The 23,930-nt window shown below is 36.5% G+C and overlaps 1 protein-coding gene across 2 annotated transcripts in view; it reads right to left on the bottom strand.

Annotated features, from left to right (window-relative positions):
- The window catches only part of C3H8orf34 (chromosome 3 C8orf34 homolog), a 180,146-nt gene that overhangs the window by 105,698 nt on the left and 50,518 nt on the right, over nt 1-23,930 (bottom strand). For both annotated transcript variants that reach the window (XM_069779489.1, XM_069779490.1), the window contains 3 exons: nt 18,383-18,411; nt 11,233-11,402; nt 6,773-6,939 (listed from right to left, as the gene is read on the bottom strand). In XM_069779489.1, the coding sequence (XP_069635590.1) occupies nt 6,773-6,939; nt 11,233-11,402; nt 18,383-18,411 (366 nt within the window). The remainder of the gene's footprint in view (nt 1-6,772; nt 6,940-11,232; nt 11,403-18,382; nt 18,412-23,930) is intronic.

Below are 23,930 nucleotides of genomic sequence, written 5' to 3'. Positions count from 1 at the left end.
AACAGAAGACTGAAGATCAGACCTTTTAGAAATTGTGGTAACAGTAAATTGCATTTCCTAGAATCAAATACTTGTATTCAACTTGGGATGAACTATATCTTCCACATCAGACTCTGAAGAAAAAGCCACTGAATGTCAAATACCTATCACTTAGAAAGTCAATTACATCTCACAAAAGTAAAGCTTATGATATTTCATTCATATGTCACAGAGCAGTAACATCATGACTGTTCATATGCTAAGCCTGGTCTATATAATACAATCCTTCTTTTGCTCCAGTAATAACCATCAAGGAGCACAAAAGTATGTAAATGCTTTACACACTTTGGGAGGTAATGCAAGTAAAAAAAAAAGCAAAGCAATAAACCAGTGCTTTTTTTCTTTCTCTTTTAGATACAAAGCATGCCTCCTTTTTCCAGCTGTTGAAATTTGAAGGAAACAGAAAACTTCATATTAAAAGCTATGAACACCACTCTGTAAGACATTAGAAATAGAAGCATGTATATATATGGCAATTTCAAAAAAAGCTGCATCTAAGTATTTATCTACACAGTAACTTTTTTTCAGAAGTTTCACCAGGAGGGCAGTTACTGATGCAGATAGTCAAGTCATGCATACAAAGACATTTAATTTGACTTTTGAAGGCATACTACAAGATGAACAACTTTGCATTTTTTTTTTAAGAGAAAAATAATGCTGGATCATACCTTGCTAAATATTTTCTTGGACTCTGAGAACATCAATGTTTATTATTGCATTGAGTGTAAAGAATCAGAATTCAGTGGTAAGAACATGAGACAAACAACACTGCCATTATCACTTTCCCGTAACTTGGGCTAAAGCAGTGATCACCATCTCTGACTAGACAGAAAACTTATCTTCTTCCAGTGGCATAAAAATACTGTACTACACTGACTTTCCTGCTTGCTGGTGATTCAAACCTGAGGACCGTTGTACAATGAGGAGTTCGTGATCCACACAACAATTGAACTGAGCAGCAGCAGGTCTGTTGTGCTTTGCTGTGCTGCACATCATTTGATTGAAGGATAAAGTTAGCCTGGTCATTGTAAGGGAGAAGACTGTAGGCAGCTCCCACTTGGCATTTGGCAATTACACCACCTGCATGCTCTTATCTTAAAAGTGAACCACCATGTTGTCATGTGAATATCTTTTTGCTTGATAGTAGAAATGCTAAATGAAATTCTTTACTTATAAGAAAAACTAAACTAAGTCATTTACTTCTAAGAGCTCTAAGGTCTGTAATGATGGTGAACTTTAGCATGGCAGGATCTGTGCAGCATATCATGCTATGACTGGATGTCTGTCCAATGTTGCGCAACTTAAGAGTTCCCAGCATCTGAAGGGATGTAAGATTATCTACACCATCTCCTTTTACCACCTCAAAAAGGTATTTATATCCACACCTCATGGAGTCCGAGTGCCCTTCTAATGGAGATCTGTAACACACACTTGCATCAGTGCATTACATCTGCCACTGAAAATTTTGCAATGTATAGTACAGCCAGTCTCTGCATACAGAAGAGGCCTATTGTCTCCAGTGGTGTCAGCTTCTGTGCATGGACTACACAGGAGATACTCACTGGTAATTTTGCCAATTTCCCAATAGCTTCCAAAAAAGAACAATCAGCAAAACGGAACATGATGAGCATTTTGCACAGCTTTCTCCCACACAATCACTCTACTTAAACCCCACAAAACAGGCTGAGGGCCAGAAAACCGTTCCGAAGATGTAGTGCAAGTCACATACCATCTTTCCCAGGACCCTGTGGCCTCTCTTCTAAGCAAATGATGTGTTCTGGTCACATAATGCAGGAGAAGTTTTTGTCTAGCTGGGAGAGACAACAAAGAAAACCAACCTGCTGCTAATATTAGAATAATTTATCAGGTCTAGAGTCTGTTTCTTGCATGTTGACAAAGACCTCTAGGAAACAAGGAGATCAGGAATGTCTGCTGAATGAGAGGAAATGTACTGAAAGCACTGCAGATTGGACACCCTTTCATTAAAGCACTCAGAGACTTACTAGAAAAGCAGTATGGACTATATAAGGGGTAGACTACCAGAGTTATTGCCTCATCCTACATGCAAAGGCAATCTCCACTAAATTCTGTTTATCTGCTCTTGTTATAAAATGTAAATACAGCATCGATCAACCTTTCAGGGGTGTTACAATGATCAAGTAATTAACATTTGGAAAGCTCTTGAGGAAAAAAGAAATTTTAAAGATTAGAAGAAGAGTTATTAAAGCAAACAGAACATACCGGATATCACCCAAAGCAATAATTTTAAAAAGTGTATTATTACTTAAAGTGCATTTCTATCTTTAAAGATTCTGGTTTGTTACTGCATAGCAAGAATTACACATGAACTTGAGGCAGACAATCACTGAACTTTCACTTAATATTTCTACACTGAGAAAAAAACCACTATTACTATGAAACCAGCTCCGAAGAAAAGAAGAGGTGGTTTTACAAGTCCTGATGCTGCAAACACTTAAATTTAGCTCAGATATACGATTATTTGCACTGAAATCATGGAGGCTTTTCAGAATCATACAGACTGGTGTATGCATCAATTGAAGGAAACAGACTTCAGTTAATCACCACCTTTCACTTCAACCACACCCATGTGGGCTTCCTGGATACACTTATCTTTGGAGTGGTGCTTCGTAGTTAACTATTGCATAGCATGTATTAACATATGGTAACATTTTTAATATCATGAGCATGAATAAAGATTGGACAACAAGAAAAGAGGTGATTGAGCATTATGACTAAGTATCATAGAATCATAGAATCATTCAGGCTGGAAAAGACCTTTAAGATCATTGAGTCCAACCATTAACCTAACACTGCCATGCCCACCACTAAACCATGTCCCTGAGCACCACATCTACACGTCTTTTAAATACTTCTGGGGATGGTGACTCAACCACTTCCTTGGGCAGCCTGTTCCAGTGCTTGACAACCCTTTCGGTGAAGAAATTTATCCTCATAACCAATCTAAACCTCCCCTGCTGCAACTTGAGGCCATTTCCTCTTGTCCTATCACTTGTTACTTGAGAAAAGACTGACACCCTCCTCGCTACAACCTCCTTTCAGGTAGTTGTAGAGAGTGGTAAGGTCTCCCCTCAGCCTCCTTTTCTCCAGGCTAAACAACCCCAGTTCCCTCAGCCACTCCTCATAGGACTTGTTCTCAATATTGTGTAAAACAAGAATTTCTTTTTCATCTTCCTTATTTGTAAAAAGCTCAAGAATGTATATGTAAGTCCTAAGTGTGCTATAAAAAACTTTATGCTTTTACTATATGTATGTTTATGCATAGCAATACATTTAAACAATTATATTCTTATACTTAATCAAACAATTGATTTTTTAAAACCAAATGAGTCATGATGTGGTGACTGTTCAATCAATATTCCTGGCAATTTCAGGGAAAATACATATCAGTCCTCTCCAGTGGACATCAGTGAGATACTGAGGGAATAATGTGATTTCAAAGTCTCAGTGGATTTCAGCCAAATGCGAAAGCTTAAGCCCAAATGTCATGGAATTTCAAAAGGCCTGCAGAGTTTCACAAAGAACTACTTCAGCTCCCGATCAGATTTACAAAACACGATACTTGGCATTACGATGTATACAAAACAAGCCCCTTGATATCATTTTCAGTCACAAACCTCAATTACATTACCTTTTACATTTATAAATACGTGTAATTTTAAAAAGCTGAGAACTGTAACTGTAAATTCAGGAAGATCCTTTCCACTATGATGTTATCTGCCAGTAATCTATTTCAGCCTCCTGCATAACTGAACACAGTTAGAAAGTTACCGGTGTGTTAACAGCCTTCCTATGCATCTTATGTTACACATAAAGAGTGGTAACTGAAATCAGAATGTAGCCCCATAATATTCTTTTTCATCTTTGCACATATATTTCTTTTGAAATGGAATCTTCAGAAGTATAACAGCTTAATTGCTTCTTCTATCCAGAATGTTTCATTCTAACTAAACCTTCATTGACAATTCTGAGATGAGTACTAGGAGGGGTTTTTTAAAAAGAAAATATACCAACAGTCAGTTTCATGCTTTTAATACCTAAATAAATCAAGCAAACTCTGAAAAAGATTCTCTTGAACACACATAGAGATGGAAGTTTTTGTTCTGCAAAAACCTGCATTATAAGTAGGGTACGCATTAAAATCATCTGCTATAAATAGTATAATTTGTTTTCGCAGAATCCAGACTTAGGAGCGTGAGATTTTGTAATTTTTGAAGAAAGGCCTGAATAAGCAACAAATACTGAACTCTAAAGGGAACAAGTCAAGTAGCTATATACAACAATGCCCTGCAATTCAGTGATGGCAGAAAGCCATGATTTCAAATTAGTTATACTGCATATAAGCAGTATAAAAAGCATCAAAGCAGTTAATGGATTAATGCAGTACATAATAAAAAAATTCAATCCCAGTATCATAGAGTTACTGATCTGGAAAATATAGCAATGACAAATACCTATGTTTCCTGATAGAAAGTTAAGTTCTTTATGCTACCTTCAAAAGAAAATAAAACACCCTTCCTGTGTAACACTTTGTCATACCCTCAAGTTTTGAGCAGTTCTGCAGGATGTAACCTAACCGTTACATCAAATATAAAATACATACTGTCAGCAAATTGCAAAATGAGAATTAAAATAAAAGCCAGTCTTTCAGAAGCACAACACTTTCAACAGCAAGATGTGCATATTGAACTTTCTATCAGTGGTAGTTACTACAATATGGTTATATTATAATCACTATAACCATGGCTACTCATCAAATCTGCCACAATTTTGCTTCAGAATCTCAGAATCACTTATATAATGCCCCATCCAAACCAGAGGTCCCATTTGTGACCATTCCTAGTTCCAAGTTGATTTTGTATAAACTTCGCCAGTTTCGATGAAATGCATGATAGAAAAACGTTCCAGGTTTTGCATGGCACAAAACCAGAAGGGATTCTTACAATTGAGCCCTTATTAAAAAAAAACCAAAACTCTTGTTTGTACACAGGTAATATTCTGCCCAAACGTCAAGACACTAGAAAATAAAATTTCCCTTATACTGCCTTTCTGGTTCCAGATACCTTCAGGGATTCAAGTGTCTGGAAGGGAAGACCGACACATCTGTCAGATACCTTTTTCTTACCATCCCCACAAAAGTTAACAAAAGATTCTATTCTGTATGTGATACATAATGAGGCCAATTACATCACACACACACTTACCTACTGTACCTTCCAGATGCCACAGAATCCTAGAGGAGTCCTGTGGTTTATGCCAGCACAAGACACCCATTCAGCTTTCTTTTTATGTCACATTGATAAAGTTGGAAAGATCTGTAAATTGCAGGAGGAAATAAGGAGGCAACATAGCTACAGACTAATTATGGCCTTCACTGGAATCCATGGATTAGTTCTGGAAATACCAACTGATTCCATGAAGACTGCAAGCCCACAGTCACAAACAATTGTGACTGCCTTCAAGCACAAAGAACTAATTGACCCATTGTGACACCTGAGTGATCCAGCCCATTATCTCTTCTTTCTTGTAAAAACAAATGCATGCATCAAACTTAAAACTACTGAAAAAAAGAAAGTATGTATTAATTCACAATTATTTAAGCATAACAAAAACACTTTTTTACCATGAGCATGATCAAGTACTGGAACAGGTTGCCAACAGACATTGTAGTCTCCATCTTTGGAAAGAGAACTTTGGAGAGAACCCAACTGAACAATGTTCAGAGCAATCTGCTCTAGCTGATTTGTTTTGAGCAAGGGGTTGGACTAGATATTTCCAGCAGTCCCCTCCAACCTCAACTATTCTGTGATTCTATGAAGACTGTAGTAAGGAAGCAACAGAAACAAAACAGAAACAGAGTAAAGCACCATGTGTTTTTCTGATTTTTAGATTACAGTCCAACATAAAACAAGTAATTTGTGATAGAATTTCTAAATGTAAGAATGCTGAGCTATCCTGAGATTGCATATTTCCCATGCTTTGATCCCACAAAGTTCTATATAGCAAAAACTTTGGGGGGGGTGGGGGGGAATTGAAATCCATGACTACCTTTTAAGCATCTTACATTGAAGCTTTTAAAAATGGCAGAGACTATTAATTAAGTTTCTTCAACAATTTGCCTCCTTTCACAAATAGTAATTCTAGGAAAGGGAGGAAGCACTGAGCATAGAGCCTTCTAGAGTGCAACTTAACATACAATACAGTCTACTGGAAAATTACAATCAAATCCTCTGGAGAGGTTACAAATTCACATTGCGTAAGCTATTTGCAGCTAGGAAGTCTCAATTAAAACCCACCGAAGCTAGAACTGTGATACAGCTAAGAAAAAGAAGAACCAGACAAAAGCCAGTGAAGCTGATTTTGCTCCTTGTACATAAATATATTCTCTAAGTAGAACCTGCAAGTGATTTACATAGGAAATCAAATCAATTACTTTTAGCACCTGAAGAGTTTGATATTTCATGGGATTTTGATGCAGCTGGCAGTTTATTCACACACATATACGGTCTTCATTACATTCACTCCTGAAAGTTTCAAGTTCAACCCTATGAACCTTCACACAGCTGCTGGATACTTTAGTTTCAAACATAGGGAGCAGTTTCAAACTAATCTATGTTTGATTGAATATTACCATTTTTAGATTAATCTATACTTTAAAAAGTATCAGAAAATACACATAATTTTTTGCAGTTACCCAGCAGTTCCATTGCATCATCTTCATTGTCAATATCTTCTTCGGTTACAGATGGAGCTGTGCTTTGAGCAGAATCAAAGGAGTCCTGAGAAAGCATGGCAGCCAGCAGTTTCTTATGTTGTTGCTGTTGTTGTTTTAGTCCTTTGGTCTTTGGCTCCATTTTTAAGCTGTGAGGGAGGAAAGCACAACTTTCTCTTACTGCTGCTCTCTACAAAATATGTCACACATTTGTCAAATTACTGTAGCCCATGATGTCCTCCAGATCTGAAGGTTAATGCTGGTTATCACTCATTCCCTGGTCATTGGATGCTATAAGTCAGTTTGTGTTTTCAGTTCCTATCTAAAGTTTTGATTGAATGATGATCGGAAATTTCCCATTGACTTTATGGGCATTAATCAAGTCTAAATAAGCTACATATACAGAACAACAGGATGTCAATTACTGATCAGTATTGCTAAGGCATTGATCACACGGCAACAAAGCTGACAACAAAGAATTGCTCCCTTGAGTGATTATGTTACCATGACCCCACAGGATTAAGAACTATATAGTTATAACAGTTCTCATGGTTTGTTGACTTTTGTCCCTAAGCTAAGTAACAGATAACTGGAACTGCACAGAAGTTAGAAGAAGGGTCTAAGGCAGGACTTGCTACAGTTAGCAATTTCTGATTCCTTACAATATCAAGATAAAGACAATGGGACAGAAGTTTGGGCCCCCACATGAGGGCATCAGCAACACCTCAGACTGTCTTACAGTCTGCTGCAGGAAGGCAGATCTGTTGTAAATATACGAAATTTAGTACAATCAATGATAGTTCATTTCCCACTTCAAAGATAAATGCTAGTAAGACAAAGTGGACCTTGGAGATGAAGAACAGGCTTTGAGTTCAGGACATCAGGTTATGGATGGGGCCTCTGCAAGCTCTAGTTCATTTTGGGCTCTAAGAAACAAGAGCATCGTATTAAAAATAACTCAAATTCCCCACTGTGTACATACATTATCCCTTGAGGAAGTTTCCCAAAAGCCTTGCTTCTCAGAATTTCTCCAGGAAATTTTTCATGTAGAAAACTAATAACAATAACTTGGAAATGAGTTTAATCCTATTTTCATGGTGTTCAAATTTCTGAAAGATGAGCTCAGTACCAGCAGGATTGCCATCAGCACTTTTATATGGTCCCTTATCACATATTAATCTTGCTGTGCTCCCTTACAGCAGGAACAGAGCAGTAGAAAACCAGTGACAAATACAATCTTTCCTCTGTAGCAATTGAGAACATTAAGGGCAAAAAGATGACCCTTCATCAGTTTGACAAGACACCACTAATACAGCTACCTCAGACTGGCTATACTATCTTTTCCAGTCAAAGTAGTAGTGAAACCTGTCCTTTCAGTTGCTCAAAATTAATTGCCCTTCTTTTTTTAAGTAACTGGGCCTGGCTTTCAGATATACAACATGTGTGCTTCTGTTGCTCATCATCACAGAAATGTATGTTTATAAGAAGGAAGTAGCGGTTCTTTCCCACTGTCCACTACTGAACGGAGCAAAAAGTGACGTTCATGGTTGCAAAGACCGAAAAAGCAGACAACTCACAGATTCCCCAATATCACATACTGTGTGTACTCACTATGATCTGCTTTATGCTGAAAAGACCAATACTGAAAATGCGCATGTTATCAACAGACCCGTGGTCCATAGGAATATGCCATTCTCTGCAGCATATTCAGTGCCCATAGCATGCTATGAACGTGTAAGGACCCAGGGCTTCCCCTTCCACCAAACAGAAAAAAACTTGTACACTATGGTCTGTGAAAACAACACAGAGAGAGGGAGTCATATAACACTGATGGCAATTAGTCTACCAGTGATTTGTCAATGCCTAATCCTCTGGCTATTTATATAGTATTTCACTTATGTAGCATTTCCTTATGCCTAGTGATAGGTAAAAGAAAACATATTATCTGGAAATAATGGGACAATTACAGTTTTCACTTTCCTGTTCTTATGTTGTAACTGAAGAATGGGATTAGTTTTGAGAGTTTGCTGGCTTATCACATAAATCCTGATAATTAGTGATCAATAATATATCACTTTTTATTAAAATTGTCGCTAAATCAAATTTAATAAGATATAATTGAAAACATTTAATATGAATGTCAAATTGCTCCCTCTTTCAGTTGCCAGGTAAAAATGTAATTGAATTATTTTAGGCTACATTAACTATGAAGTAGATGAATGAAATACAGACGAAGTAGCCAAATTCTTTACAACTGATAACAACTTCACTCTTTTGAGAGTTTAATTTGTTCTCATAAAACCCATACTAGTCCCGCTACTTTGTATGTACTAGGTATATGCTACATTAAAACTAAATTGTTATTACCTACTACTTGTCTCATGCATTTGGTGTATAGTCAATTCCAAATTCTGCTAATAGTACTTTAATTCCCAGTAAAACAGAATGAGACCTTGAAGAAACTGCCTGTTATTAGTGAACTACTATTAAACATTCAGATTAACCTTGATCAGTATGGGTCTTTTAAACGTCCATATATAGGTGGCATCAATTTTAGCATCACCACTATCTTGAAGTTCTGCAATTTTATGATTATTTTGCAAGACTGCAAACATGCTTTTTATAAATGCTTTACAAAAGCTGATGAAATGCTAATGAAGCAAAGAATTATCCCAGACATAAAATCAGTCATCCAAATGTAAATCCATATGCTGTATGTAATTTAGTAGTTATTCATTTCCACTGACAATCAGTATTCCCACTTAACGATACATATTTTTCAACAGGTCTTCAGCACTTACTGCACCTAAAACCTAGAGATATCAGTGTCCCATGAGTCCTCCCGGGCATCAGGTATCCCATATTCTCCTTATTTCATACACCAGGCAACGTGATTTTGTCATGATACTCAACAAGACTTCTCAAATACTATTCTCAAAGCCATTAATCACATTTAATAATAGCATTAGCTGTGAGGTTTCTTACAGTTTGTACCACCCTCTACAAAGAGAAAAACACGCTGCTTTGAATCATCTTTGTTACTCAGAACTAAACCTCTTTGCTCCCTTCAAGAGATTAGGCAGAGATGCTTATTTCTGCTCCTTCCTATTGAGAGAAGGGATACAATATCCTCAATTTGCTCTGCAACGTGGAACAGATCTTTATTCAGTGTCTTTATTGGACTGCTGAATAAGGAAAAAGAAACCCAGGCCCTCACAATCAAGCTGCAGTGCCAGTTGCTGACTCCATTACTTTCCCAGGAACTGCACTGGAGAGACCCAGTGTCTGAGTTCTGTTGGTTCCAGTCCAATGTCTGGCTGAGGGATCATTACTACATACTGCTACTTCTTTGAAATAGTAGTACTTGCAGCTTCCCCCACAATAATCTAATTAAAAGAAGAAAGAAGTACTCATGGATAACAAACATTCCCAACATATGAGGGAAGTTAATGAATGCAGCCTGTATAAGTACAGCAAGTGACAGGCTAGTTTCTTTGGGACAGGGAGGTGAATTCCAATGTAGAAAGCACATGGAGCATATAGTGAAAGAATCCCTTAGACCTTTTCGAAGGGAAAGCAGAGAGCTTCTGCCTTCTTAAGAGGAAGAAAAAGGTAGGTGTTGCAGTCAGAGTACTAGTTATAACTAAGGAGAAACGTTACAGGGCTAAGGGAGAGCCATAGGTGTTTAAGCCAATTGACAGAGGCAGTGCACAAGCTTTACACTTGGGGGAAAAAAAAAGCATGAATCCCTTTTAAGGGATTTAAGGAAGTGAATACTTCACTTTCTGTGATAAAAAGGTATGTTTAAATCACAGAAAATGGACTCCTTGTAAAAATGATAATCTCTTCCATGTAGCTGAAGCACATTAACAAACTCCCCCCCACCCTCAGTCAAGCTCAATAAATCATCAGAAATTATTTACTGCTGAGTACAATTTTCTCTTTGAGAAAGAATTGTTATTAACACTCAGATGCTAAGTATAAGAACTGAAAATTAATTTCAGAAGTCCTGTTAAAAATAACATAGATACTGTTTTCCTTGTCTATATTGCCTTTAAATGAGAAAATCAGATTTATCACTATAGTGTCAAGAAGATCAACAAACAGCTACTACCAACCGCTGAAAGACAGAAGGGTTTGAAGTATCTGAATGAAGCTATACATCAGAAAATTATTATATAATGGACCCCAATCATGTCAACATATATTTAGCTTTATACATGGGAATAAACCCATGGGATTGCAAATGAGTATAAAGTTAATCATACATAAAAGCATGAGATGAAACCAGCCACACATTAATGTCTTCCATTTATTCTGCATGCTGCCACACTATGGCATAGGAATTTAAAAGCCCTGCACTCTGCTCTCAGAAACAGGGTATTACAAAGACAGCTCTGCTTCACAAATTATAAAATTTCTAGGCTGAACAAAAATCCCACCTTCCTCCAGGACTGCTGCTATCCTCGCTGTCCCACTGCTCATTTTTATTTCTTGGTATTGGTGGCTGCAGCATCTCAGCAGCCAGCGGGTCTGCATCATTCTCTTCACGGCCAATCCATTCTCCAATCACACGAGGTCTAAGAAGGGGGGTGTTAAAACCTGTTGTGTCCTGAAGAGAAATAAAAAGCCACAGAAACACTACATTGCTTGTTCTCAACCACACATGTAAATAGGAAAAGAAAAGAAGAAATAGAAAATAGCACCATTCATTAAAAAAAGTACAAAAAGAGTACAGTACGTTACCATTTCAGAGGGCTACAAAATAATCAGAAACAATTGTGGATTAACGAAAAGACTCCCGTTAACAAAAATCCAAGAGAGATTTGCCCACCCCGATGCCTCAAATCTCTCGTATTTCTTACTTTTCAGTAGCAACTGTAGAAATCTGGGGTATCGTCTTTAAAAACTGTAATTTTTTTTAATAAATGCACAACTCTTAAAACTGGCACTGTGTCAGTTCTGCTAAGCAACAGATGAGGTCAGTTGTATAATGAACACCCCAACCAAAAGACTGTTGTAGATTAATAGCATCACTCTTATTTGCATTATGAATTAATGTAAAACTAATAAATACATCTGCATTTGGCATTTTAAAAATAACCCTGCTGGGATTTACATAACATATCTTTCAGTTCTGAAAATGGTATTCACATTTTAATAAAATGCATTTCTGAAACTAGTATTCATATTTTTAACCACTTACTGGAAGAAGATAGTTGGAGAGGATTACAAGACGCAAGCAAAATGCAGCTGGAATATTCAAAACAATAGCAATAATTTGCATTATTTTATTAGGAAATTAGATTAAGGAAACTAATTGTCCTTAAAATTTTTATGGAAAAGCTGTTCTGAAGTGGTGAGTAACTCTGTTCTCAATGTTACTAGAACGGTTGTAGATAAAGGGTCACATACAACAGTACAGTCAAACTAAAACACACACATGTATGCAAAAAAATAGACATGAAATGATGGGATAGGAATATTTATTCTGCTTTAATTAAACTCTTTTCTAGGCTAGCAAAGACATTTCCTAATTAGGAGAGATATTTTCTATTCCTATCCTTTAATGAGAGAAAATTTTAGGAAAACAAATCCTTGGCTGTTACCTAGCTCAGTGTCTCAAATAAATATTCCCGCCATAAAACAATGCTTTCCAAAGAGAGCATCTGGAAAAAGTACAGCACAGTGACTCCTAAAAACAAACCATTTTTAAAGCCTCTTCCTAATTGACACAGGTATGGTAAAACCATAGTTTGAAGTCAAGGCCTCTACTAAAATGAAACAAAGAAAAAAAAAAAGGCTGCAAACTGCTTTCATATTAATGTATTTACCCTGCTCTGGCTAGATGCTGTAATTTTCATCAGCAGAACTCCAAGAGCTTTCATTTTGACAGAGCCAAATGTGACCCGGGCCCTGGATTAGACTCATTCACCCTTGTTCTTTTGTTCTGCTTTCTGCAATGTGTCTGTGAGTGCATTACCGCACTCCACTCTCCATATGTCTCTCCAGAGTTCTCCATCACTTGACTAAATCACTTTTTACACAATGTCTGTTTTCTGCAAGGCTGATGTGACACAGTAGGACCACTGAAAATGGAATGCAGCCAATACAGAAGAGAAATCTGAGGAAAACACCACAGCTTCAGAGGTTTTAGAATACCTAACCACTGGTGTCTTGTACTTACAAATATAGATATTGTGCATCTGTCTGGCGCTGTGTCAGTCAGATAATGTAGACCAGATGACAGTGGCCTCTGGTCACTTGACAGGCATAACCTGTCACAGGTGTGGCTACCATCATATGCTTATGAGCTAGGAAAAAAGATTATTCCACTGCCCACAATGCCTTCATTATACAAGGTACTTACATTAGTTTTTTTAAGTAAGAACCATTTGGCCCCTTCTAAGGTTTATTCCTGCTACTCTAGCCATTTTCTCCCTTCCCTTTCACTCTAGGATCACTTCTAATAATTAATAAAAATGGTTCCTGGAGCTAGTTAAACTTTCAATGACTTACAGTGTTAATCTTGCTAAAAGCTTTCAGTCCCTTAAGTGAAAATGAAAAGCACCTAAAATTTTGCCCTTTTTTCAGTACCATAAGATTTTCCTGACACTGTACACTGCACTATCAGCATATGAATAAGCAAACCATGAATGCAGTGTCTATCCTTGTTATGCTGATTTCTTTTCTAGACATTTGAGGGATTAAAGTAGCACTTTCATACTCTACTTAATAGAAATGTAATTTACATTACATAGTCATGCTTTGCCTCACTTTATCACCTTGCTTTCCTTTTCGAATCTTATTAGACTAGTACACCACAGTTTCAGTGACCTAATTTATTTTCCTCCTTTCAACTATACAAGCAGCCACAGTGAAAACCATAAATGGAGAATCAGAGACTGTCTATTCAGAATACCAGGGTGTTTATTTGGCACCTTATTTCAAAAGCTTCAATAAATTCAGATGAAGAATTCTGTTCTCAAACAAGTTTTTATAGTTTGGGGTTTTTTTTTTATATAAACCTTAAAATCTTAACTGATTTCCAATTTATATTCCCCCATAAATAACAGAAGAGATTAACAGTGACATTAGTGCACACAGAAATATTTTCAGGACAGGTACATATTTAAATCTCCACTAAATGAATCTAGAGGATTATTTTATGGTGCAGTCCAGGTGCCATCCACTTATCATCCACATCAGTGGCTACCAACTTGACACACTCTAGCTTCATTTATGTGAAGACCAGGAGAAGAACAGAAAGACTGGAGAACAGCTGCATCTTCTCTTCACATTGGGCTGAGATGTGGTTGCAGTATGCAACCCCTACCAGGGAGCACAACAACATTTGTGTATCCATTTATTTAAGCATAGTTTAAAAAGCTCAGTATTCCTAATTTCTGATATGGATTTTGAGGGAATTTCCATAGTGAGAAATACTTTTGGGTGAGACAAAATTTGTTTATTTTTGTGACTCAGAGTAGTTGTCTCCTCTATTTTATTAATTATAACCTGTGTTCATTGTAGTAATACTACATATAAGAAGAAAGTATACCCTACACACAGCATAGAAAAAATGTTTTAGTATTAACATTGAGGGTCAAAATCTGTTATGAATTATTAGATCATCTTCACTTGAGTTTAATTCTGGATCTCTAACACTTAGGTGTCTCCCATTATTAATGTTTAAAGTGACTGAAAGACTTTGTTGGGAATTCCAGACAAATCTCACAATGTTACAACAGGTCTCACGTTATCTGTGAGAGCTCCACTACATGAATCTTAAGTAAAGCACCAATCCATTGAATATTGGGTTTATGTGAAAATCTCATCTATTTAAAAAGAAAATATTTCTAGTCTCTGTATTTGCAGTAAAAAAAAAAAGCTTGGAAAACCTTCACTAAGTGTTCTTTAAAGAATCAAAAGCCAGAAGATGAATAAACCTTCCCCTACCTCCTTTTAAATTCCTTTAAAATGGCAATATTTTAGTCAGTCTCCAACTGTGGCAAGAGTCTGGTTAAGAAACATTGCTGAAATGGGTACAACCATATAAAGCCATTTTAAACCTATTTCTGCACTGTAGCATCCTAGCTACATTTTGCCTCAATGTATCTTACGATGCAGACATTCTACAGTGCAACATATATTACAGTTTATTTCGTGACATATAGACAAATGTCTTCCAGCAGCAGCAAATTCTAGAGGAGGCACATCAGCAGTAGCCCCATGGTCAGAGCATTCACCTAGGACACCAGAGTTTCAGTAGTATGGCTGTTCTATACTTCTGTGTGTATTTGAACTTCCACTTCCCAGGGAAGTGTCCAAATAGACTTAGGAAAAAAACTGAAATTCACAATTAATTCAGTGTTTTTCTTTAGAATTTTTAAATCAGCCTAGAATTCCATGAATTTTGCAGAAAGGCTAACATCCTAGCTCATACTCTTTGTTTACATGAAATTCTTCACATGATTGAGGAGCTTTAGGAAACTACACACTTTCATGCATGGTTTCTGTTCAGTATTAAGGAGGGCGAGTCAATTCAGAAATTTGTATTATATTAATACTGCACTTTAGCCTTAAAATCTGTGAGCCACAAGGCATCCCTTCTCATTTTCTTTCTCTACACACCATACTTGCAGTGCCAGTTGCTGATTTTACATAGCTTCCACAGCCTAGAGATGCAGACTGAATCATCAAGAGAGACAGAACACGAAACTATGCAAGTCTGAAGTAAATCAGATGAAAAAGAAGGGAATCTATGCAATAAATGTTTTAATTGCTGCAGTAATCTTAGGATTTTTTTTTTTTGCAAAGATACCAGTGAACTTAGAAATTTTATTAGAGTGGCAAACCGAAAGCTTCCATTTTGACTGAAGAGCTTGTCTGCCTGTATTTTCTCTACCTCTGTCTTGGACTGAAGCCCCAAGTACTGGCACAAAGCTAATAATAGCAGATATTTGACAAGAATCCATTTAAATGAAACACCCATCCAAAATCAAAAAAGTGACTGTAATTCAGAGCAAATCGGTTTTCCAAATCTAAATGCTCGAGTAACTAAGCAACTAACTAATTAACTGGATTACCTGGAGGAGGAGTTACATCAACCAACAATACTGATCAAGTACTCTCCTGACAAAGGGAGCTAGAGGTTACTGCAGGCAGAAGGAAATAATTTTTTAAAAAATACTTACATAATGAGAAACAAAAATAAACATACACACACATTCTCTGTTTTCTCCAGGCTCATAGTCTAAACCACAGATAAACCAGCAGGATTATGGGCTCTGTCATAACCCCCAGGAATGTTTCTGATCATCAGGAAAATAAAGCAAGGAAGACCGTATAGAAGAATTTACTATTGTGTTTAGTTTTATGTCTCTCATGACAACTATCTAATGCCAATGTTCTAACAGAATCCAATGCCAAGTTTGGGCATGCTGTTCTAGACCCATGACATGCACCTGAAGTGTTAAATGGTTAATCCAAACCACAGATGAATGTCTTTTGAAAAATGATTCAGTGCTGCCACAGCTTAGATAAGGAAGCTGTAGTATCAGCATATATTTCTGGGAAAGGAATTACAATGAACTTGACTACCTTTATACCTGAAAAATAAACATCGCCTGGGAACATGCTCAGGTAAAATGGAACCAAATTCTGTCTAATGTTAAACCACTATCAGGTTGTCTTTGGTTGGTTTTGGCCCAACCCAAATAATACACTTAGAAACAAGTCACAGGAACATTTCAAGAATTAGCTCATGTAAGGGATCATTCCTAGGAGGCACGATTCCACAGAATGGTCCTGGCTATGCTTAATTTCTTAACAAAGAACTAGCCTTTATGTCCATTAAAAATCCTTAAGGGGCCAAACAAGAAATAGAAATGAAGTTTACTAATGCCCATGGAGATGATAAATTGCGCTGCTTCTGTAAATCTATCCTGGAAGCCTGTTGAGCAATGCTGCACAAAGGGAGCATGTTAAGAGCTTTATTGCTTGGGGTTTTATTTATTTTACAAATAACTTTTGATTTCAAGAACATTCAATTTACCTGTCTTCATCAGAAACAGATGTTAAAGCAGATGCAGTATTGTAACAGTGTCAGGTAATGTAAGCTATCGAATGTACATAACATAATGGCAAGTTTTATTTAAAAAACCCCCACCACCTTTCAATTTTAAATCACAAACAATGAAGTATATGGTAACAAAAAGAAAATAAACTTTTCACTCAGACTGGATCCTGAGGAAATTCACAAACAATGTTCCCCATCTCAATTTTCATACTGAATAATTAAATTTAAAAAAATGAATGCTTTTGAACAATAATCTATCATCATTTAAAAAAAATTAACACGGAAGTATCTAAAATATATGTAAAAAGCATGTAATAACAAGCTGTAGCCCAAAACGTCTTTTTCCTTCCACAAACAGTATTTCATAGTTTTTTTCAGCAAACAAAACCAAATGAAGAGGAGTTCTTCATAAATATTCTTAAGGGTAAGTGTTCTAATGGAAGGACTTTCTAATTCTATTTCTCATCACTTTTGAGCACAGTTAAGGAAATAGTAGGAAGGAAGACTTAGATACTGTCATACTCTCAATATGAACAATAAGATAAAGCAAGATCAAGGGCAAAATGATAGGTAAAGGCCATGGCTTTGAAATGGCAGCCCCATATGCACATGACTGCATGTTAACAGTGATCAGTCTTGTCTAACTGGCCTTTCCTGGAGAACCCAATGGAGGTATTTTATACGCACTTGTGTCCAAAAGGTTCGTGCCCTCATTTTACCAGGAGAAAGGAAAGATATTTTTAAAATTGTCTCCTGTATTAGGCATTATTCCTGTGTCTTATATACCTTTTGATCTTATTTCCCTGAGAGTAATGGTTTCTAACACCAAGAACACAACCCAAGATTCTTGGCACTAGAAGCACACTGCTGTTCACTGGTGAGAACGGGGAAGATAAAGGTGTTCTGCTTCCTTTGGAACTTTGAAAAATTAGCTTGATTACTCTTTCAGCATAGAGTTCTTTACAGCTAAAACTAAAATTCATGTTAACTGAGTAATGTATCAAAAAGGCCAAATCAGAAGAGATCAGTGTTTGTTCCTTTCAGCAAGGAAGTAAAGACTGATCTTTATGCCCTGTGCATCCCTGATCAAATGTGGGGAGCAAAAATTATTCCTAAATATTCTTACAAAATACATCTGAGAATGCAGAATTCATGACTTCATGAATAAAAGGTATTTAAAGCTAAATGTTTCCAAAAGTACACAAAGTAACCCAACAGACTATATTAAGCAAAGCTGGTATCAAGATCAAAAGCATTTCCATGGCCGCAATGAGAGTCCCTTAAACTCAATGAGGTTTTTTTTCCATAGTTGACAGCCCATCCTGGATCAAGCTCTTAATGTATCAACATATATGGTACTTACCCATATAGCTTTCCATATGCAAACTTCCTCTGAACCCAATAGAACTGAAGTGTTTATGCCAGGACAGGGAGAAGCAGCTCTCATCACCTAAAATTATTACAATCATCTGTCTTTTTGTAGTGTTCATTAGGTATACAATAAATCTTACCTTATCAAGTTCATCAGAAATAGCAATGCCTGCAAATAAAACAGATTTAAAAAAAGAAGATTTAGAAACATTCTTCCTATAAATATCTTTTACTACAGTAAGTAAAAGTAAGGTTTAATCTGAAAAGTTTACATACTGTTCTGTACACACTGCTGTACCATACAGTGTATCATACTTTGTTCCATTAGTGAAATTGCCTAGAAACAATATACTCTTAACTTTCCTCAGCTGCAATATTATCAAAATGAGTTTTCAAAAAACTATGGAAATGAAAACAGCAGATGTACCAGTAAAGTGATAACGAGCTTAAGTATACTTCTACCTGCTTTCTAAAATTAAACCAGCAACATAATATTTACATATGGACACATTATTATGCAAATCTCACCCTGACCAGCATGCATAACGTCATGCTGCAATTACAGGGCAACATGGACATGACTCTTCTCTCTTTTTCCATGGTTCAATGTAGAATCGATTCTATGAAAACGGATGGAATTTAAAGAGAGGAAAATTTCAAAGAAGTAAAATTTCACAATAGAATGCAAACCTGGTTTTCTAAATCTCCTGAACAAGAACATATTTGCTCTTGTCCTTTCTGCTGATGCCTGCCTGATGCTTTCCTATGCTTGCTTCTATCATGTCATCTAACTCTTTTAATTATGACTATCCTGTAGTACATTAAATATGCACAGCTGGTCTCAAGAATTTTTTACACATCTACATGCCTCAGTCAGGTCACATGGAGAGATCAAGTAATCATACATTTAATGCTACCACATTGAAAATTCTGATATATTGAAAGCAAAGCATTTCCCAGGTTCCTATGAGGTTTGATGGGAAACATTTCCAGGTTAGAACTTCATTTCAAAAACCAAAGACAAGCATCTCCTGGTGGTGAAAACAAAATGGAGAAGTACCCAGGCATAGGAAGAACACGCACTTGAAAGTTGTTTTCTAATTCATATCATGTTATCAAGAAAACTTCTTCCAAGGAATGCAAGAGATGATACTGCAAAATATGTAGTATCAGCTGAGGGGAGAGTTACTCCTTCTAAAATCATACTAAAGATTGCAGCAGCATAAGCTTATTTCCATGACTTTTTTATTTCTTACAATTTGGTATATCATAACTATATGAATTGTTTTTTTACTGTACTTTTAATCATTAACTCTATATGGCTAATCCTCAGTTTAGATGACTTCCTTATATCAATTTTTGTTTTAAAAACAGTGAAGTCCTAGGAGAACTGCAATTATAATTTTAAGACCTCATCAACACATAAGAAATATGCCAGGAGTTAACAGAATATTTTCAGTTATTTAATAGTTCTAAAGTAGACTATATTGAAAAAGATCCATTTTGCCTAACCCTTCTACCCCTCACAGCAATTAACCCATTTTAATAACTTCAGACTTTTTTATTTAGCCCAGACACTACACTAATGTCCATAAGTATAATCAGCATGTTGCACCAACCTGAATCATTCAAAAGGACTTTAGTGTGTTTTGAATTTCTTCAACCCCCAATGGGCATTTACTAGAGAGAGGATGACTGCACTCTTGAAGATAGTAAAAACCTAATTCAAGGTTCTCTTTATCTCAACTTTGAAAACCTGATTTCCATCAACCAGCTCTCCATCACATTGGATATATTTTGCATAACCAAGGTCAATCCATTTTATGACTACAAATGCTCTCTCTAAACAGACAAACTACCTTTTCTCAGCAATCTCCCATAATGTTAAGACGGTTCATTTTGTTTTGATATGGGTTTATTTCCTCAGATTGGAGGTTGGTTCCATTTTCTTCTGCTTTCACAGATGCTCTGTGAATGGGTCTTTGAAACCTGGGATCAGATACAAGAGCAATTGTACCCTGTGCTGGCTTACTCATTAAAAATATTTATTTTCAAGTATGGCAAAAGAAACTACAAAAAAGGTAACCCTGCCATTTCCAAGACTCCATTCCAAAAAATGCCAAATGCTTTTACTATTCAACTGCCTATGTTGCTAATCGAAGATCAGTATTGAAAGTACTGTACACACAACTATATGCCTCACATAAAAAGCTCTACTAACTTCTCTGATTAATTTACATATAAGGTCATAAAATTGAAAAACATCCATAATCTAAAGGAGTGCTTTTAGTAAAATGCTTTTTTGTATAAGTCCCATTGGTTCCCCAGAATTTTCACCGAATTTAGAGAACACTGATCAGAATGCCCCAAGTTTCTTCTTTACTAAATTGCAAACAGCAGCAAGACACCAAAACTAACTGTGTTTCTTAGATGAGCAAGTAGAGAGATAGCAGTTTCTGAGGACATCTTCCCAAAATAAAATTTTAGAAGTTTAGAAAATTTTTATCTTTGCAATCACAGAATTAAACCTGCAAACTCTTTTTATCTCTCTCTCTCTCTGATGTGGTATCAAGAGAAGAGAAAAAGGATTCTAGGGAAGAAATTTCTTAAGGAGCTTGTTACAGTAATCTTGGCATAGTGATTCTTCTGGAGGCGGGATTTACCATACTGTCAGTCATAAAGTTCTTTATGTTATGGCTTGAGCCCCATTAACATTAACAAAACTCCATTAGTTCCTGATAATACAACTCCATTAGCAGAGACAGGGACAAATTAATCCATAAAAAGGTGGGTGTAAAAAAGCTTCTCATTTTCTTCTAAGACACTACTGCACCACACACTTAGCGTGTCTCCACTCTTACCAATTTTCTTTCACAGTTGCCAAACTGACAAAATATCACGGCTGAAACTGAGAGGAGGGGGCCTTGCACCCTGTGTGCAGTAGACAGAAAATCACAACAGTAAGGTCATTTTTGGGGTGCAGTTCTCAGGTGGAATAATACGGACTCCAGTTTTCACAAAGTAGTTCCTCAAAAAATCAAACTCATTGCATATTTACCATAACATCAAAAAAAAAAAAACCAAAACACCTTATACCAGAATCCTGAGAACAAAACTAGAGATAGCCATAATTATCATACAGGATTATTTAGGATTTCTGTTATTCTTTTAACCCTTACCACACTCCTGACTTTTCGGTAGTCAAACAGGTTACTGTCAGTTACTTGAAAATAAAGTAATACATTGACAATTTAAAATAGCTGAATTTCTACAAAGTAATGGTAACAGTGGTCGCCCTCTCCAGTTCATATAATTGCTAATATCCAGAGATCAGCATTTTTCAAAAAGAAAACCCTCTTTTCACCTGTTTTGTATATTTGACAACAAATAGTTGGTTGTGCTCTCTCTACCTTGTACAGTTATTTTCATTTTTTTCTGTGTGGCTTTCATACAGCGTAAAAGAGGAAATAGAAAATTTTATTTTTTATATATTCTAAATAGAAAAATGTCATTGTAAAATCACAGAATGCTAGAGACAAAGTGACAGCCCATTCCATGAAACTACTCTAAACGGAAAGAGCTATGTTTCAGGTTTAGGCAAATCGCCCATAGATGTAGCCAAAATGTCCACACACAAAAACTTTTTACCTAACAATTTAGTCACTTCCTCAAACTGTAGCCTTTTTCCATCACAACTGAATCCTAATCACCGAAAAGCCCTAATACCAGAAAAATTGACACATCTAGTTTCTTCAACCTTGAATCCAATGGCTTTGTTAGAACATAGAATCATAGAATCATTTAGGTTGGAAAAGACCTTCAAGATCATCGAGTCCAACCATCAACCATGCCCACTAAACCATGTTATGGAATATCCCATCTACGTGCTTCTTGAATACCTCCAGGGATGGTGACTCAACCACTTCCCTGGGCAGCCTATTCCAATGTCTGACAACCCTCTCAGTAAAGAAATTTTTCCTAATATCCAACCTAAACCTCCCCTGCTGCAACTTGAGGCCATTTCCTCTCATCCTATCACCAGCCACCTGACAGAAGAGACCAGCACCCACCTCACTACAACCCCCCTTCAGGTAGTTGTAGAGAGCGATAAGGTCTACCCTCAGCCTCCTCTTCATGTTATTAGGAACAACTATTTCTGACTTCCCTCAGATTAAAGCATTTAAAGCCTGACTCTGCATGATGGTGAACATAGAGAATGGAAGTTTTAGGGCTGCTTCATTATTTCTCTGCCCCAAGTCACTGAGCAGTGGATAAGAAGGGGGCTGTTGAAAAAGTTTTCCTGCCTCTGTTGGGGAAGGTCTTCTGATGTCAAAGGCATAAAGGAGCATGCTTTACCCTTTCTCTCATAGCAGCTGTTTCTCACAGACAACATTTGCTATAGTTTTATATCATACTATGATTGACAACTATACAATAGTCCTGCCATTCTTATTTTTTGCAATGAAAAAGTGCAGTGTTCTGACTAACAGTGTGAGAGTTTGCTTGCCACCATCAGCTAAGGCTCACAGACAAGGTTTACAGTGGGAATTAGTTACATACCTAACTGCCAACTTTATGTCTTTAAAAATCTTCCTTTTTAGAATTAATTAAGGATGCTGAATTTTGATCAGGTGTCACAAGTACCCAGCCCACTCACCTGTCTGGTGAATTACACAGACATATTCAGGGCACTTGTTTCTACTTTTCAGTGTAATGACCCTCTGTGCTATAAAGGTGTTGGAACAATAGAGTAATTGCTCTGAACATGCTTTCACAGTCCTTCGGAAATGCTCCACAGCCACAATTACTGCCATCTCTGATCAGCAACAAAACTGGAGCAGGGCTGTTCATGGTAGCACAGCCTTGCTCAACCAGAAGACTTTCATCCTGTCAATAGCGTGTTTTTTTAAGAGAACTGGATGAACAAGATACTCTCTGATTGCAAGAAAGGTCTTGCACACTAGGATCAAATGAAACATGACTACCAGACAGTGTAATAACAATGCAATTTATTAATACTTATTATACTTTAATTACCATTATCATGCCTACATCAAGCAGATAGCCCAAAAGCATATCTTACTGTATTAGCCATGTACCTTACGGCTTTTTTATACCTAAAATATTAAACCAGTTTTTTGTCATGCCTTTTTTTTAAATTAGCATAGATTATTAAAACCATTCTTTACACAGTTATCTTAGATTTCTGTTCCCAATCTTCTATCCCTATGGCAATCTGCAGCAGCACAATGGTAAGAATGGAGAAATAAAGATGATGATCATTACAGCATTATAGCATCTTCTTTGATGAAAAAGCCACCTCCCAAAATATATCTGCACCATGTTTTAATGGTTTTAATGATTTTATTTATCCCTTTTGAGTCTAGAATGAGTATCTTCCACAGTAAAGACAAGACTTTCTGCTTAGGTCACTCTGCTTAATTTCTAGTTTACCAGGAAATTGACTTTCTTTCAAAAGAAAAATTAACATTGTTAGTAACAATTCCATGACTCTTAAAAATGCCTAGCTGTTTCGTATGCAGTTCTTAGCAGAAGAGTTGTATTTGTTGCTGCTCTCCTGCAACAAATACAATTAACTCAGTACTTAATGCCTCTCCACTCAGTGGTATTATTCCTCTTTGAAGAAATTATTTTTAGACACTTCGATGCTCTCAATTCAACAGCATA

The sequence above is a fragment of the Haliaeetus albicilla genome, chromosome 3 (genome assembly GCF_947461875.1).
Source record: "Haliaeetus albicilla chromosome 3, bHalAlb1.1, whole genome shotgun sequence".
Classification (NCBI taxonomy): Eukaryota; Metazoa; Chordata; class Aves; order Accipitriformes; family Accipitridae; genus Haliaeetus; species Haliaeetus albicilla.
The sequence above is the reverse complement of the archived record's forward strand: the minus strand, read 5'-3'. Positions and strand labels throughout refer to the sequence as shown.